This window comes from Stenella coeruleoalba (genome assembly GCF_951394435.1).
Source record: "Stenella coeruleoalba genome assembly, chromosome: X".
Taxonomy (NCBI): Eukaryota; Metazoa; Chordata; class Mammalia; order Artiodactyla; family Delphinidae; genus Stenella; species Stenella coeruleoalba.
The window spans coordinates 30,690,036-30,708,565 of record NC_137152.1 but is presented as its reverse complement, the minus strand read 5'-3'; the positions used below and the strand labels follow the sequence as shown (position 1 = coordinate 30,708,565).

General features: G+C 45.8%; 1 protein-coding gene across 3 annotated transcripts in view; it reads left to right on the top strand.

Moving 5' to 3' along the window:
* The window catches only part of BCOR (BCL6 corepressor), a 43,993-nt gene extending 39,803 nt beyond the window's left edge, over nucleotides 1–4,190 (top strand). For all 3 annotated transcript variants that reach the window (XM_079911116.1, XM_079911117.1, XM_079911118.1), the window contains exons 12-15: nucleotides 651–796; nucleotides 1,210–1,287; nucleotides 1,490–1,646; nucleotides 3,110–4,190. In XM_079911116.1, coding sequence (XP_079767242.1) covers nucleotides 651–796; nucleotides 1,210–1,287; nucleotides 1,490–1,646; nucleotides 3,110–3,401 — 673 coding nt within the window. In that variant the 3' untranslated portion in view covers nucleotides 3,402–4,190. The remainder of the gene's footprint in view (nucleotides 1–650; nucleotides 797–1,209; nucleotides 1,288–1,489; nucleotides 1,647–3,109) is intronic.
* The last annotated feature ends 14,340 nt before the right edge of the window (nucleotides 4,191–18,530 follow it).

Here is an 18,530-nt window from a genome sequence, read left to right as displayed (position 1 = left end):
ACCGAAAGGTATTGGGTGGTTCACGGTTTCCAAATAGCATTCTTTCTGGATGGGACTGCGGACAGTGCTCCTGACCCCAGCGGACACAGGCAGGAGGACTCTGTACCCTCCTGAGGACTTGCCCTGCCTGTCGACTGCTTCTGGGCGAGAGGGTTGATCTCTCATCTCCAAGTTGGTTTCAGGAGAGGTTCCACTTTGCCCCTAGTTTCTTTTACAAACTGCACTTTTTTTCGTTTTGTTTGTAATGGTATAACGATTGCTTGTCGTATGGGCTTCCGTGATGCTGCGATTCTCCCCCCCACCCCGCCGTAAGTTATCTTCTTACAGTCTGTCACTATTTAAGTTCATTGGAAACGTTCTCATCGTGGCCTGAGTTCCTTCTTGGACTGTGCATTAAGAGAGATTTGCATTTAAGAATTAGGCCTGAGATAGTCCCTTCACCTGTCCCGTAAAGCGTTATGTGTCGAACTAACAGAGTCACGGGCCAGTCACAGTGCCTCCGTTCCCTTCGTGGAATGGCAGTGACCGTATACTCGCCTCCTCGGTGAAATAGCGCGCCTACAAGGCTTGGCCGCACACGCTCGATTTGGCCCTGCGTCGCTAGAAGCACGCGTCGCGTGCACAGGTGTAATCCCCCGCACCTCTCCTAGGCCTCTCCACGATGCTGTCGAGAATGATCATCTCGAAATTGTCCGCTTGCTCCTCTCCTATGGTGCTGATCCCACCTTGGCTACATACTCAGGTAGAACCATCATGAAAATGACCCACAGCGAACTTCTGGAGAAGTTCTTAACAGGTATGACGGAGATCAAGAAACGGTCTTGTTCAAGCATCTAGACGGTGACTTCACAGGCTTTCACCTGGCTTCCCCCTAGCCCCACCCCCCCCGTTTACCCTAAGTGACACTTTACCGGGAAAAGTGGCCTCACGTTAGTCTGTCAAAGAAGAGATGCATACTTTGAGTTTGGCAAGGGAGTGCTGGAAAACTCCTAGCTAGCCAGGCTAGCTTTTGTTTGGCAGGCTGGGGTGCTGAGGCGGGCAGTCCCTCGGGGAGGTGGGTGGACGCGTGGGTAGGTTTCAGTCAGATACCTGGAGGCCTGTGCAACACCAGCCCCAGCGCGAGACGTCCCCGAACTCCAGCAGCGTTTGCCTCTTGCCAGCAGGCGTTATCTTGTTTCTCTCTCTCCCTCTCTCCCCCTCTCTCTCCAGACTATTTAAACGACCTGCAGGTTCCTGATGACTATGACCCCAGTGGCTCTTGGGAGTTCTACGGCAGCTCTGTGTGTGGTGAGCAGCCTTGTTCGTTTCATTGGGGCGGGATGTGCGCGAGTTACAGAACGTTTCTCTCTGGTGCGGGCGAGGGCTTGCGGGGGTGGTGGTGCTGTGAGCAGGGCTCACTCGGGAGATAATTTTTCCAGGGTCCTTTTTGGAGAACAGCTGGAATCGTGCTCCAGCTCACTGACCTCTCTCTTGTTTGCCTCCCGGATAGAACCAGATGATGAAAGTGGTTACGATGTTTTAGCAAATCCCCCAGGACCGGAGGACCAGGATGACAGCGACGAGGCCTATGGTGACCTATTCGAATTTGAATTTTCCGAAAGCCCCCTTTTGCCATGTTACAACGTCCAGGTGTCCGTCGCTCAGGGGTGAGTGTGGCCAGCGTGTGGTGGAGAGCCAGCCCAGCTGCTCTATGGGGTGGCAGGAGTTAGAAATCCCCTTCAGCAGATGAAGGTGGATGGGTGGGGGGTGAGTGAATTCCTCACCAAGTGTCCACCGACCTCACATAATGCAGTAGAACTTTTCCAGAAAAGTGTGGGGGGTGGGAGGGCTCCCCAGCAAACTGCCTTCATTGGAACACACCCCTAGGGCCCAAAGGACACGGGAGTCAGTGACTGGAATTGCACAGTTTCAGTCACTAAACTCTTGGGGAAGGGATCCTCCCCAAACGGCTACCGTAGGGGCCTTCCAAGGCGCGTGAGGTCCACGGGACGATACGGATGTACCCTCTTCTCGTATAAGATTAGAGAAAGCCATACGTGGCACCTGGGATCTTATGTGTCTTCAGATTTGCTTAGATCGAGTCTTGTCCCCACGGTCGGGCCGCTGTGCCCCATGACCAACCTTTCGGAGTGAACACGTCAGGAGACCTTGCTCTGCTGTGTGTTGACCCCGGGGCCTAAGGAGTAGCGTCCTCCTTGGACTCTGAGGCTGGGAACGTGTCTGCCTTTGTGGTGACGTTCTATTTGGGACGGAGGTCATAAAGCGTGGCAGGGTACCAGGAAGGATTGCACCACCTCCCTTCTCGAAGGAGCCTCACTCCCGGAAGCATTGAGGGGCGGGCTGGAGGTGTGGGAAAGGAAGGGAAAGCCAGGGGACCTCAAGTGAGGGCCGGAGGGGAGGAGAGATCAAAGAGGTGTTTGCCATCTCCCTTGGGTTGGCATACAGACTGGTTTTCCCCAGTGACTAGAACGGGGTGCACTTACTTGGAGAGGGGTGACCTGAGCTGTGACCAGAGCCAGGGCAGCACCGGGGTGGCCCGCAACGAGGCTCGTTCGGGGACACTGCTCCTTCTTTTGTCTAAGTTGGCTGATCCGCCCTAGATGGTCTCTTAACACATGCGCACGAGTCCAGAGTTCCCCCCCTAGAAGTAGATCTTCCGGGCTTCCCTGGTGGCGCAGTGGTTAAGGATCCGCCTGCCAATGCAGGGGACACGGGTCCGAGCCCTGGTCCGGGAAGATCCCACATGCCGCGGAGCAACTAAGCCCGTGCGCCACAGCTACTGAGCCTGCTCTCTAGAGCCCACGAGCCACAGCTACTGAAGCCCGTGCGCCCAGAGCCCGTAACAAGAGAACCCACCGTAGTGAGAAGCCCGCTCGCCACAACTAGAGAAAGCCCGTGCGCAGCAACAGACCCAACGCAGCCAAAAATAAATAAATAAATAAAATTTAAAAAGAAGTAGATCTTCTAAGGACAGTGAGAAATGGGGTGGGGGTGGGGTGATCAAAGTGGAAGTAACGGGCCCTTTCACCGCCAGGAGACGGGTAGTTCATAGTTGGGAGCGCTTCTAATTTTGCCGGAAACTCAAACCACTGTCCTTTCTCTGGTGCAGGCCTCGGAACTGGCTGTTGCTGTCAGACACGCTCAAGAAATTGAAAATGTCCTCCCGCATATTCCGCTGCAATTTCCCAAATGTAGAAATTGTCACCATTGCGGAGGCCGAGTTCTACCGGCAAGTGTCAGCAAGTCTCTTATTCTCTTGCCCCAAAGACCTGGAGTCCTTTAATCCGGAAAGTAAGGAGCTCTTAGATCTGGTGGAGTTCACGAACGAGCTTCAGACTCTGCTGGGCTCATCCATGGAGTGGCTCCACCCCAGCGACATGGACTCAGACGACTACTGGTGAGCTCGCCGGGGCCCGCCGTGTACAGTGTGTCATAGTGTTAATCCTTGTGCATATGTGTCATAATACGACTATTTCTGTAAAGAAAGGACACTATTACATATGAAATATCTCTTCTTTATATAAGAGACACGACTCCAGTCGGAAGGACTTAGAAACATGTTTTTTCTTTTTAAACTTTTAAGTCAGTTTTTATGAAGTTGTTATAATGTTTCTTTACTTTTCAATGCACACATGCTTTGGGATATGTTTGTTTTTACTCGGAACAATTGTTTCTTTTCTTTTTTAAGGAGAAAAACAAATAAGGAAAAGGAGCTCCACACTTTGACTTAATTTCGTACAAAGCTCCGACGACAGAGGCCATAACTGTTGAGAGTGTGGTCAGAACCGTGTGGTTGGTTTGGGGGGTTGAATTCGGGGAAGGCACTTGGCGACGTTGTAACTTTATGTTTTGTTTACAGAGTACCTGCTCAGGCCAGGTCAATGCTATTGGATGTGATCCAGTAGTGTGTAATATAAATTCAAACCATATCCACACACAACAACTAATTGTATGAAACTTTTATATCCTAATTTAAAAGCTGTGAAATTAGTTTTCACGCATCAAACCGGATTGTTTATATGTTTAAACATTTTATGCTCTTATTTAAAGAAGACTTTGAGCTATTTTTTTCTGTACCCTGTAAAATACTGAAAACTAACATAATATGTTGAAGTTGCTTGAAATTGTACATAAAACTAAAATTTTCTGAATTGTGTGTTTATGTTTGAAATCTGTGTTTTAACTTTGTAAGTAAATTCTCTGCCTTTGTATTTATATTTTACAAAAATTTTCTTAAAAGGCAATAAACCTGTTGAGGAAAGGAGAAGATTGAAGTACCTTGTTTCCTATGTATTTTCCTAAAACATTACTGTTGTCACAATTTTTTTTAAAGCGGTGTTGACGGTCGGTTCCCCATAGATAACTTTAGGGCAATTTATAGTCTCTATGAACTGAAACAGACTAGAGGATTTCAGGGGAGTGAGACTCTGAAGACAATTTGAAGTTCTATCCTGAAAACTCAATTCATGGACATATATGTTAATGTTTCTCAGATCCTTCTCAACCCTGTCTCCTCTGATGCCCTAGCAGGCTTTTACATTGCCTTTGACCCTGATGGACTACAGTAGCTTCATCATGGCCAACCCTTTATCTTTAGGAAGACTTTTTCCAGAAACAAGACTTTCGTTGTGTCACTTCTCCCTCCAGACCTCGTGTTTTTCTGTTACCTTTTAACATGGAGTCCAAACCCGCTTGGCCCAATAGTCAAGGCTTGTAGTTTTGACCACTCAGCTACTCTACTGCTCTTACTTCTTGCAGCAGTATCCCTGTTGGGTACTATCAATTTCCATCCTACATCCTTTTAATTCCTTCTTTCATTGCAGAGGCTAGAAACCTGAACACCACTAGACTCCCTTGCCGCTAGGATTCTGAATGGTCGGTTTGGAAGGCAGAGCGAGGTAGAGGCATCTTCCTGCTCTACTGGCTGCTGGTAAGAAGGGTTAGGGAGACATGCTGGCCAGTTTTAGTGACTTGACCAGCCTTCCAACACTGGGTCTTCAGCTTTGTGGGTAATGAGACGCAGTAGTGATTGTGGTGACGCCAGGATGACAACCTCAGCAGACTGTTCTTAAATCCAGTGGTTCCGGTGTCATCCCCGATTCACATTCCTCTAGCCCAGCATCTGATTCCTTGTATCAAGTCCACTTGGGATCAGAATGCCCTTAGCGCTTGTCAGTCTTGCAATGAACCCTGAGAACACCTAGGCAGAGTAGACGGAAGGGGCCACGGCGATGATGTACTGGAGTGGGGTCGTGAAGTATGCAGAGGGAGGGGACCTGCAAGCTCTGTGACCTGGCAGGTGGGAAAAGTGAGCCATGTTTGGGAATGGGGAAACCCAGCACTGTCAGAGGTGGAAATGAGAGAGAGCCCATTGTTGGTGAGTACCAAATGATGCTTGGGATGTATCCTGAAGACAAAAGGGAACCAACAGTGTTCTCGATTTACTAATTTTTTGATCATAAACAAGTACACTTTCATTGCTTTAAAGAAAAATCCCAGCATTTCAGAAATAGAGGTTCTTGTCATCCCAAGCCAACCCTTCCTCCCATTCCCCACTCCGGAGTTAAAACCAGTGTTCACAGTTTGCTGAATATTGTTTATTAGGAAGTCATCTGACACAACAGGAGAGAAAGACAAAGTAAATAGCAAGACCTGAAGAAATGATCGAAACGAAAGAATACCAGTGAGCCTGAACTTCTATAGGTAACGAGGAGCTCCTAAGAGCCCAAATAAAAGCAACGAAATACTCCAGGTTACTTCGCTGTTTGTATTTGTGCTGGCAGTAGGGGGGGTGCCCGAGACCAACTGAGGTTCTATCCTGGATGAAGGTCATTTTATTAATAAAGCCAAGAAAATAAGTGAGAGCCACAGGTTTAAGGGGTGCAGGGGAAGTGAGTAATGGGCTCGGTTTAGGAGACATTTCACGTTGTGGTTTATGCGGTTGGAGGAGCTGTTGTTGAGTCAGAACATTTATTGTAAGAACCATCAGGGTGTTAGAAAACGTGGACAGAGAATAACTAGGGTATCTGACCCAGGGTATAGATGAGCTGCCCATGGCCTAGAGAAGTTTGGATGTCAAGGAATTCCCCATGGGTAAAGAGGAGGTACCATAGGTGTAGACGCCCCCGCCCCCTGCCCGCCCCCTCCAATGGGAGCAGAGGGAGTGCACCCGCTGGGCGTAGAGGAGCCCTCCACAGTGAAGATAGGGTATAAATGAGGTCATACTGGCTGCAGCGGGCTCCCAGGTATAGATTCGCTCATACTGCTTACCAAGGTGGAGAGTAGAAGTATGGTTCTTCTGAAGGTGCCTCTAAAGGTCAAGGTCATTCCCTTTGTCCGGTCCTACCTCCTGGCTACAATGTGGTTGGGACCGCTATAGCCACAGCACCCACCCTGGACCATGAGGCGTGGAAGTCAAGCACTCAGTGTATTTGGAGGAGCCTGGGTACCCGAGGACCTAGTGGCACAGAGCCACCATACCAGCCCTGCCCTGCTCTGCCTGCCTTTTTATGTTTGAGAAAAATAAACAGTTCTGTTGAAGCCACTGTTATTTTGAGTTTTTCTACGACTCCCACCAAATCTGATCTTAATATGCTTATCATCTGTGTGCACTTGGGCATCTTCCTCTTTCAGCCTCATCAAATTGGCCAAGGTTGACTGTCGGTAACTGTCCAAGGAATTGAGAGCTAGCTCTAAATTGCTTTAGAAATGGTTACCTCTGGGTGAAGAAGAACAAGGTGCCAGGAAAAGGGGTGGAAACTTCACTTCTCTGAATGTTCTTATAGTATCGATCTGACTTTAGAGTTTCAATAATTATAAACCAAAAGCAATGTCAAATCAAAAAGCAAAATGAAACCAACCTTAACTATCCAGTCAGAAGCATAACCACATGGAAAGGGACTACTTCAAGTGACTTTAAAACACAATAAAGTGATTGTATAATCCCTTGCCCTAAGGACAAAAAAGTACAGAAACGGTTTAGATTATTTTCGCTAATCCTATCCTTGGCGATAGTGTCAGCATTGTTATGCTGTCCTGTTTGTGTCCTGAGATGAAGCAAAAAGTATTTGGCATGGTTGGGATCTGGGATTTTTAGCATGGGAGAAAGGAGATGCAAATATAGGATTGGTGAGGTTAAATAGAAATTGTGTAGTCCTTGGGAATTCCCTGGCAGTCCAGTGGTTAGGACTCCATGCTTTCACTGCTGAAGCTGCGGGTTCGATCCCTGCTTGGGGAACTAAGATCCCGCCAGCCACATGGTGTGGCCAAAAAAAAAAAGAAACGAAAAGAAAAAGAAATTGTGTAGTCCTGAACTTGAATTGGAAGTATCAGTATGCACTCATGATGAATTAAAAAAAAAAAAAAAAGGTTTCCTTCTGTCCACTGAAAATGCTTAGAAATAATAACTAATAGAAATGAGCACCACCAACTCCCAGACTGTGGTTTCTAAATACCTTTTCTCACTAAAGAGAATTGAGGTTCCTTTGAGAAACGGTTGATCCCAGTGAGAGTTGGCAGGGAGTGTGGACATACACAATACAAGCTGGTAGGGCTGTGTCAGACTCAGTAGCCAACTTGGAGAAGCCCCTATAAATATGGGCCACTTTTAGCATCAGTGAGGATAACTGCAAAGAATATAAAGTAGTTCCCTACCCCACCCCCCACATCTGCAGTTTCGCTTTCTGAGGTTTCAGTTACCGACAGTCAACCTTGGTCCGAAAATGTTAAATGGAAAATTCCAGAAACGATTCATAAGTTCTAAATTGTGCACTGTCCTGAGTAGCATGATGAAATTTTGCTCCGTCCTGCTCAGTCCTGCCCAGGACGTGAATCGTCCCTTTGTCCAGCTTATCCGCACTGTATATGCTACCTGCCTGTTAGTCACTTAGTAGGCAACTGGGTCATCAGGTCAACTGTCGCGGTATCGTAGCCCCTGGGTATAGGGTTTGATACTGTCTGCAGTTTCAGGCATCCACTGGGGGGTCTTGGAACGTATCCCCCATTGATAAGGGGGGAGTACGGTAAACATTAAATATGTTCAAATCCGCGAGTTCATGATGAATGATATATATAAAACAAACTCATGGATCTCTTTGGAGGGATGATAGGGAAAACCTCATCATTTGAAACTGGCAAATATAGGAGGAAAAACGAAGCATTTCCCTGCCTTTCCTACATGAAATGTTTTGCTTTACAACAGTATTACAGCCAATATAAGGTGTTACCAGGTTACAACCCTTAATGAAATAGTAGATCCAGGCAATGACCATTCATGAATGCCAACATTACCGAAAATAGAAAGAAAACACGAAAAGGAACAACCAGGTATTCTGAGCCTCCTGATAAGCAAACACTTCACCTCCTATGAAGTAGTCTTGCCAAAAAATTGAACCTGAAACTGATGAGCCTCCAGACCAGCGCTGCCCAATAGAAATATGTGAGTCACCTGTGTAATTTAGAATATTCTAATAACTGCATTTTTTATTTAGAGGTGTTTTGGGGTTTTGTTTCTTTTTTTTAGAGGGTTTTTTTTTCTTTGTTTGTTTTTGGCCATGCCACGTGGCTTATGGGATCTTAGTTCCCCAACCAGGGATTGAACCTGGGCCCTCAGCAGTGAAAGCGTGGAGTCTGAACCACTGGACTGCCAGGGAATTCCCTAGTAGCTACATTTTAAAAAGGGAAAAGAAACAGATGAAATTAATCTTAATATTTTAACTCAATATATGCAAAACATTACCATTTCAACATGTTATCAATATAAAAATCGTTATTAACGAGATAGTTTACTTTTGTTTTTTTTCTACTAAAACTTTAAAAAAATCCAATTTATATTTTATAGCACTTTTCAGTTTGGACTGGCCACATTTCAAGTACTCAGTAGCCACGTGTGGCAAGTGGCTACCATACTGGACAATGCACGTTTAGGATCTATTTACAATTTACAGGAAATACAGGGGACAGAAGAACGTGTTAGGACATTATGGGGATGCATTCAGCAAAAGCCAGATTGAGGCTCTGTAAGGCACATGATTTGGTTTCTTCAAACTGTAAGTGGAAAAAAAAAAAACAGATGGAGGGGGGAACCTATAGACTAAAAGCGATTTAAGAGAAATACCAACTGCAAAATACGGATCTTAGAGTCCAGTTTGAACAGACAAACTAAAAAAAGAAAATATTCGTGAAAAACACGGAAATAGGAACACTGAACATTTTTTTGGTAGAGGCCTTATCTTTTAATAATACATGCTGAAATATTTCTGGATGAAATGATAAGATATCTGGGATTTGCATCGAAATCATCCAGGAGGCGGGGGAAGGGGGAGGTATGTATAGACAAACAAGCCTGATCATCAGTGGGTAATTGTTGAAGCGGGCGATGGGTACATGGGGGTTTATTTGCACTATACTCTTCTACTTTGGGGTATACTTGAAATTTTCTACACTAAAAGGTTTTTGTTGTTTTTATTAATGAGCATCAATACTTGTCTTTCAGAGGTGTGAGGATTCAATGAGAGCACCAAGCACAGTACCCAACAGGTAGTGGGCACTAGATAAATGCTTAGATTCGCCTTTCTAAAAAGCTGGATACTTCAAAATAAATCAATAAATAAAAGGACCCTGAAACGATGCTGTCTCTTCACATACAATTTGTAAATTCCCGCAGATTAGATCTGTTTTCCGTATCTCTACCATCTGGTGATGACCTGGTCACTGGGAAAACTGGCAGAGAGAGAAATTATGGCAAATGCTAGTCCTCAATGGCAAAAGCTCAGTCAGGGGTGGCGCAAGAGTCTGTGTACACCTATTATATAGTTTTTAATGTTTTAAATATTCAAAAACAAAAATAGATGAATAAGGATAAATGCTGAATTTGAATATAAATAGGAACAAATGAAACTTTGTATCCCATTGACAACATTACCACACAGAGTATACGTCCTTAGTGGAATATATTCTAAGGACAAACATAACTGCAAAGATATCATGAACTTTACTTAGCAGATCTCTTGCAGTGATGTTTGTATTGAAATTGTATTTTATAGGCATTATAAGATAGAGCAAATGATAAATACATTGGTAATTTTGGGAACTTCTGTGTGAGAAGGGAGGTATGAATATGGAATGTGCAGAAGGGAGAAAGAACCTTGTGATGTTGGATTTGAATTGTTAACTCAGTATTTAAACAAACACAAGCTCTGTCTGCCCACTAAAAGGGCCTGAGAAACATTAATACCCCAGTAGCAATGAACACACCCAGGACCAAGTTCTTGGTTTCTAAATACCATTCTCCACTATCAAGAACCAGCGTTGCTTGAAAAAATGGCTGACCCTGAGTCTGTAGCAGGGAACGTACAAGGTGAGCCTCACCCGTAGAGGAAGAGACTGGCATCATATGCCTCCCAACATGGTGAATGACAGTAAGAAGGACACAGCATCACCTCTGCAGCGTTCTTGTCAAAAATCCGGAACCTGAATCCAATCATGAGGAAATGGATAAATCCAGAATGTGGGATATTCTGCAAGACAAGTGGCCTGGCTTTCTTTTATTTCTAGTTTTTAATCACTGCCATGAAAAACAAAAGTAGGAGGGAATGTTCTAGATTCGAGAAGATTGAAGAGACAAGACAATGAAATGCAATGCATGAACCTTGATAGTATCCTAGATCAGGGAAGAAATAGTTATAAAACACTTTTGACTAATAAATTGGATAATAAGCAAAACACAAGAACAACAACAAACCACTTTTGAGACTACTGGGGAAAATTTTTTTTTTTTTTTTTTGCGGTATGTGGGCCTCTCACTGTTGTGGCCTCTCCCGTGGCGGAGCACAGGCTCCGGACACGCAGGCTCAGTGGCCATGGCTCACAGGCCCAGGCACTCCACGGCATGTGGGATCTTCCCGGACTGGGGCACGAACCCGTGTCCCCTGCATCGGCAGGCGGACTCCCAACCACTGCGCCACCAGGGAAGCCCTGGGGAAAATTTTAAACTCAATCTCATTGAGGTATAATTTAGATACAATAAAAGACACCCATTTTAAATGTATAGTTCTGTGAGTTTTGACAATTTTATGCCCATGTAACCACCACTCCCAGTCAAGAATCTAAGTGCCTTTGTGCCTCTGCTTTCAACATTCCCCTCACCCCAGACAACCACTGATGTAGTTTCTATCACTACAGAGTCAATGGGGAAATTGAAATAAAGACCATAAATTAGAGGATATTATTGAATAAATGTAAATTTTCTTAGGAGTGATAATGGCATTGCAGTTATGTAGGAAAATGCTCTTATTCTTGGGCGATGTATGCTAGGGTGTTTAGGGGTGAACTATCATGATGTCTGTAGTTCAGTTTCAAATGATTCAGCAAAAAGAGTATACACACACAGATAACAAAAGCATGGCAAAATAATAATTGGTGAATCTAGGCAAAGGGTATATTAAAGTGTTCTTTCAACTTTTTACAGGTTTGAAAAATTTCAAAATAATAAGTTTGGAGGGGGGGAAAGAAAAAAATGTAATTTTCATCTCAGACTTTTTCAATGCCTCTCATAACTGCTTCCACAGAGAGAGATGAAACGAAGACAGGTTAAAACACTCTTCTTCCTTTTCTAAAAGGTCTTAGGATTCTGTCACAAGCAGAAGGCTCAAAAGGTTTTGCAGCCTCTCCCCACTAAGGCCCCTCCCAAAGCCCAGGTTCAGAGTTTGGGGTTTGGATTTGGGTCTGGTTTGGGGGGGGGTGTCTCTCCCCCTCACACTGAAGTCACTCCATATCTTAGTCTGTTCAAGCTGCTATAAAAAAAAAAAGCCATAGACTGGGGACGTTATAAACAACAGAAATTTCTTTCTCACAGTCCTGGAGGCTAGAAGTTCAAGATCAGGGTATCTGCATGGTTGGGTTCTGGAGAGGGCCCTCTTCCGGGTTGCAGATTGCCAACCAACTTCTCCTTGTATCCCTACATGGCAGAAAGGGGCTAATTAGCTCTCTGGCCTCTTATAAAGGCACTAATCCCGGTCATGAGGTCTCCACCCTTATGACCTAATCACCTCCCACGGGCCCCGCCTCCAAATACCAGCACCTTGAAGGTTAAGCTTTCAACATATGAAATTTGAGGGAGACGCCAACATTCGGTCCACAGCACCCTCCTTCCCAGAGCCCTCTGGCTTGGACAAACGGGAGGATTGATCAGCCAGGCCTCACCCTGAGCAGGCTGTCCCTGCATGAAGTCCCTGCAGGCAGGCAGCCAGAACCACGCTGCTGGGGAGGGAGGCCGTGCCGGCCATGAGAGCGCACTGTTCCAACCTGCCGCTCGGGGAGCATATTTCATGGAAGGCCCCAGCTGTCTTTCTCCTCTGGAACCACTACCGCGTTCAGGCCGAGGCCACATTTCCCCGGGGGGCGGAGACTGTTCCAGCCAGTGACTGCGCACAGCAGCAGTACAGAGGCCGCTCATTCTGGCCAGATGTGGGGTTCCTCCAATGGTTGACTTTAGCTCCACAGTCTCCACAACCTGGCTGGAGATTTCTTGGCACTACACTGCACTCTGAGAGTGTTCCTTCCCCTCTCCTTCCACGAGTGTCTGACCTGATTGAGGTCTGAAAGCTGTCCTTTCATTTTCCCGCTTCCTCGCCGACGGCTGGCTTTCCTATCTAATCCCATCTTGGCCTCTACTTCTTGGGCGACCCAAACGCATACAACTTTCCCTCTGCCACACATGCTATAAAAGAAGACTAAGACCAGAGTTAGCAGGCACCCAGTATGATTTTGGAAACTGCTTTTTTTCCTCAAGGTGGTTTTCTTTTTTTTCTTTTTTTTTTGTTTGCGGTACGCAGGCCTCTCACTGTTGTGGCCTCTCCCGTTGTGGAGCACAGGCTCCGGACACGCAGGCTCAGCGGCCATGGCTCACAGGCCCAGCTGCTTTGCGGCATGTGGGATCCTCCCGGACCGGGGTACGAACCCGTGTCCCCTACATCGGCAGGCGGACTCTCAACCACTGCGCCACCAGGGAAGCCCAAGGTGTTTATATTAAAAGTAGGCAGAGGAGGAAGAAGAAGAAAGAAAGAGTCCGTTTTAGATGACTGGTCAGGACAGAGAGGGCCTCTCCGGGAAGGTGGCGTTTTGAGCAGGCAAGTGAATAAATAAACTGGTTTATAGTCAACCAAAGAGATACTAGACCCCAGCTACACCAACCAAGACAGACGCATGTCACAAATGTAATACTGACCAAAATAGAAAGCGAGTTACAGAAGAATGTGTACAGCGTGACATATTTCTGTAACATTTCCAAATAGGCCAAGTACCGTGTTATACTCTTAATGGGTTTCTGACCAGTTACTAAAGATATAAAAACAAGAAGTGTGATACATACTTAGTTCAGGATAGTTGTTGCCTCTGTGGGGTGGGGCGGAGGGGGGCAGTGGAGGAAGGGAAATGGTTACTAGAAGGACGAGGGCATGGGAGGAGGGAGGAAAAGGAAGGAAGGAAGGAAGGGAATGCTAAGGATAAGAACTTTGGAAGCAGAAATTTTTTTTTGACCGAAGCCTGTGTGATGCTTAAAATAAAATAACAAATAGTTTCTGGTCTTCAGGCACATCCTATGTCCACAATCCTAGAAGGAAAATTACAAGAGTTTGCAATTATAGCTTATCTGTCTGCCTTACGTCTACAGATTAATCTCGCTAGCAGGTGGGAGCATCACCCTGAACACGTTTTGGAGGTAACTGTGAGCCTGGCTGTTTGGCCCAAGACTGAACTTTTCTGCCTCTGTCACTCCCATCCCCAAATCTGCTAGATTTGCAAGGTCTATACAAGTCCTAACAATGCCCCCAGCCAAAGGCTTCAAGCTAAAAGGATGGGCCGGAGAAGGACAAGCCTGAAACCTTCGTAAATTGGCTTCCTTGTTCTGTTCCACCACAAGATTGCAGTTCTCCAGAAATGAGCAGTCTTCATGGCCCATTCCCTGGGGTCGGAAGAAACTGCTTGTGCATGTGCAAGGCTGGCAAATTTAAGCAAAAGATAGGCTTAAGGAGACTCAACAAGGAGCAAGGAAGATTCCTGTCTCTTCTTCCTTCAGCCACCTTTCTCCTCCATCTTACACTTGATCTCTTCTAGTCAGCTCCCCTCCTTGCTTCCTTCCTGTTCCAGTTACCATGGCTGCATGACAGTCACTCCCAAGCTTTGTGGCTTATATTGGCGTAAGGACAGGTACATAGATCAATGGGATAGAATAGAAGAGAGCCCAGAAAGAAACCCTCACATAGATGGTCAACTGACTTTCAACAAGGGTGCCAGGACTATTCAGTGGGGAAAGGACAGTCTTTTTAACAAATGATGCTGGGAAAACAGGATCTACCTGCAAAGAATGAAGTTGGATCCCAACTTCATACCATACCAAAAAAGAAACTCAGAATGGAGCAATGACCTACATGTAAGAACTAAAGCTACCAAACTTTTAGGAGAAAACATTGGAGCAAATCTTGGTTAGGCAATGTTTTTTAAGATACGGCACCAAAAGCATGAATAACCAAACAAAAAATGAACTGGTGTACATATATATATATATGAATCACGTTGCTATACACCTGAAACATTGTAAATCAACTATACTTCAATTTAAAAACTAAAATAAATGAGGTTAAAAAGAAAGAAAATGGGCTTTCTCAGGATTAAAAGCTTTTGTGTTGTAAATGATACCATCAAGAAAGTGAAAAGAGGGACTTCCCTGGTGGCGCAGTGGTTAAGAATCTGCCTGCCAATGCAGGGGACACAGGTTTGAGCCCTGATCTGGGAAGATCCCACATGCAGGGAGCAGCTAAGCCCATGCACCACAACTACTGAGCCCGCGAGCCCCAATTACTGAAGCCTGCTCGCCTAGAACCCGTGCTCTGCAACAAGAGAAGCCACAGTAATGAGAAGCGTGTGCACCGCAACAAAGAGTAGCCCCCGCTCGCCACAGCTAGAGAAAGCCCGCGCACAGCAACGAAGACCCTACACAGCCAAAAATAAATCAATTAATTAAAAAAAATAAGATTGGAACTTAAAAAAAAAAAGAAGATATATCGATATAAACGGCCAAAAAGTACTTTAAAAATATGTTCAAGATCATTAGCCATCAGGGAAATGCAAATCAAAACCACAATGAAGTACCACTTCACACCCATTGGATGGCTCTAATCAAAAGACAGAAAATAACAAAAGTTAGTAAGAATGTGGAGAAGTTGGAACCTCTGTACATTGCTGGTAGGGATGGAAAATTTGCAGCCACTTTAGAACACAGTTTGGCAGTGCTTTAAAATGTTAACTAGAGAATTTTCCATATGCCCCAGCAATTCCACTCCTAGATATATACCCAAGAGATATGAAAACACTTCCACAGAAAATCTTGTACATGACTATTCATAGCAGCATTATTCATGAGCGAAAAAAATGTGGATATAGGGATTTCCCTGGTGGCGCAGTGGTTAAGAATCTGCCTGCCAATGCAGGGGACATGGGTTCGGGCCCTGGTCCGGGAAGATCCCACATGCCAGGGAGCAACTAAGCCCATGCACCACAACTACTGAGCCTGCAAGCCACAACTACTGAGCCCGCGAGCCCCAACTACTGAAGCCCGCTCGCCTAGAGCCCGTGCTCCACAACAAGAGAAGCCACCACAATGAGAAGCCCGCGCACCACAACGAAGAGTAGCCCCCCACTCGCCGCAACTAGAGAAAGCCCTCGTGCAGCAACAAAGACCCAATGCAGCCAAAAATAAATAAATAAATGTATTTTTAAAAATGTGGATCTAAATCCAATGTCCATCAACTGATGCATGGATAAATGTGAAAATGTAGTCTATCTATACAGTGGAATATTACTTAGCCGTAGAAAGGAATGAAGTACTGACACCTGCTACAATGTGGATGAACCTTGAAAACATTTTGCTGAGTGAAGAAAGCCAGACACACAAGGCCACGTATTACACAATTCCACACGTATGAAATGTCCAGAATAGGCAATCCATAGAGACAGGAAGCAGATTAGTATTTGACAGGGAGGGGCTGAACAAGGGTGGAAGGAGCATGGGGCTTCTTTGGGGGGTGATGAAAATCTTCTAAAAGTGACTGTGGTGACGGTTGCACAACTCTGTGAATATTCAAAAACCATGGGATTATATACTTCAGATGAGTGAAGTTTATGATCTATGAATCATGTGTCAATAAAGATGTCAAAAAGAAACTTCTTGTTTCAAAACAGCAACAATTATTTTTGAATCCGTAACTCGAGCAGGCCTCCTTTGCGAGAGCTTACCTATACTCCACTTGGCATCCCCTGGGGTGGCTCAGAGGTTGGGGCTGGAATCTTCTGGAGCTCCTTCTCTCACACGTCTAGTGACTGAAGCTGGCTGTCGGCTGGGGCTCCACTGGGGGTCTGGCAGCTGGAACACCTACACTCTGCATGTGGCCTGGGATGCTTCCCTCCACAGTGGCTGGGTTCCAAGGGCCAGCATCCTGTAAAAGCGGGGACCACTCTGAAGCTTTCCTTTCATGATCCACCTCTGAAAGGCACACACTGTCACTCTCCCCACATTCTATTTGTTAGAAGCAAGTAACCAAGGCCAACCTGTACTCAAGAAGAGATGGATTAGACCGCGCCGCGCGGCTTGTGGGATCTCAATTCCCCTACCAGGGATTGAACTCGGGCCCTCGGCAGTGAGAGCGCGGAGTCCTAATCACTGGACCGCCAGGGAATTCCCTAGACTCCATCTTCTGCAGGAAGAGGATCAAAGAATTTGGAGGCATGTTTTCAAGCCATCACATTCCCTCTGCTCCATACGTGCTCCAAATCTTTATGGAAGGGAAACCATTCAGTGAGTGTAAACCAAGGAACGCCACTGAATTTACGTTTCACAGAACGGCATAAAGGAGAAGTTTGGGCCAAGTACTCACACGCGCCTGACTTGGGGTTACACCTGATTGCGACAGGGGCTGTGAGAACCAGCGGTGCCCTGTCGGAAGGGGCAGTGCGGCTCTGGGATGCGCTGTTGCTGCGATCAGACCCTGGATTGTCAGGTCTTCTGACCTTTCAGAAGAGAAGCCAGTAATCTGGATTTTTACGTGAACTCTCACTAGCATTCATGACATTGATAAAACAAAACCATCCCAGGGAGGCCCCGGGCCCACCAGTTTGCAAACTCTGATGTTAATCCGTGGAGGTTTTTTTTCACTCACACGAAAATATGGAATACAAACTTCCAGAATTGCCCATGGAAATTACCCATGGATGAATCACCCCGTCGGGGCGGGGGCGGGCAAAGAGACAATTTCAACAGCCTCTGCTTCAAACGTCCCCCGAGAAGCAGTGCAGTGAGGCTTTTGAGCCTGGGGTCTTGGTTAATTTCCTGGTAAATAAATAAGTGAATCCAGTATAGAGCGTGAACTTAAAAAATTCTTTTAATTTAAAAATTTTTAATTTTTTTATTACGCAAATGAACTGCAAGCCCATGGGTGGGGGGAGACAAGGTTTTGGTGAATAGCCTTTCGACTTTCCTTTTCTGTTCATATATCTGTTTTGTTTTTTCATATCATACAGGTGTTTTTTTAATTTAATTTTTTTTTGGCTGTGCCACACTTGCGTCTTAGTTCCCCGACCAGGGATCGAACCCATGCCCCCTGAAATGTAAAGTGTGGAGTCCTAAGCACTGGACCGCCAGGGAATTCCCATACAGGTTTTTCTTCTTGAATTCCCCTTCTCACTTTATTATAAGAATGTTAGGGCTTCCCTGGTGGCGCAGTGGTTGAGAGTCCGCCTGCCGATGCAGGGGACACGGGTCCGTGCCCCGGTCCGGGAAGATCCCACATGCCGCGGAGCGGCTGGGCCCATGAGCCATGGCCGCTGAGCCTGCGCGTCCGGAGCCTGTGCTCCGCAACGGGAGAGGCCACGACAGTGAGAAGCCCGTGTACCGCAAAAAAAAAAAAAAAAAAAGAATGTTAGTCCCATGAGTCCTGGATCCTGTTCCCATGGTCACCCACTACCATCACCCTGACACTTCCCATAGCTTAAGAGCAACGTTTCCTAGACCCAGCAGGTGGGTTAAAGACCAGACACGGCCACAAACTGGAATGGAGGCCAAGGACATGTGGTGAGGCCTCACGAGTCCCCCAAAGTCCCCTCTTAAAAAGTAGCCTGTTAGATTCCATATATAAATAATAACATACAGTATTTGTCTTTGTCTGTCTGACTTATTTCACCAAGAATCATACCCTTCAGGTCCATCCGTGTTGCTGCAAATGGCATTATTTCATTCTTCTTTATGGCCGAGTAGTATTCCATTGTATATATGTGCCTCATCTTCTTTATCCGTTCCTCTGTCGATGGACACTTAGGTTGCTTCCATGTCTTGGCTATTGTAAATAGAGCTGCCATGAGCATTGGGGTGCATGTATCATTTCAAAGTAGTGTTTTCGTTTTCTTCGGATATACACCCGGAGTGGAGTTTTTTGAGTTTTTTTAGAAAGACTCTTACCTTGAAAGAATTAGAAATGTAATGA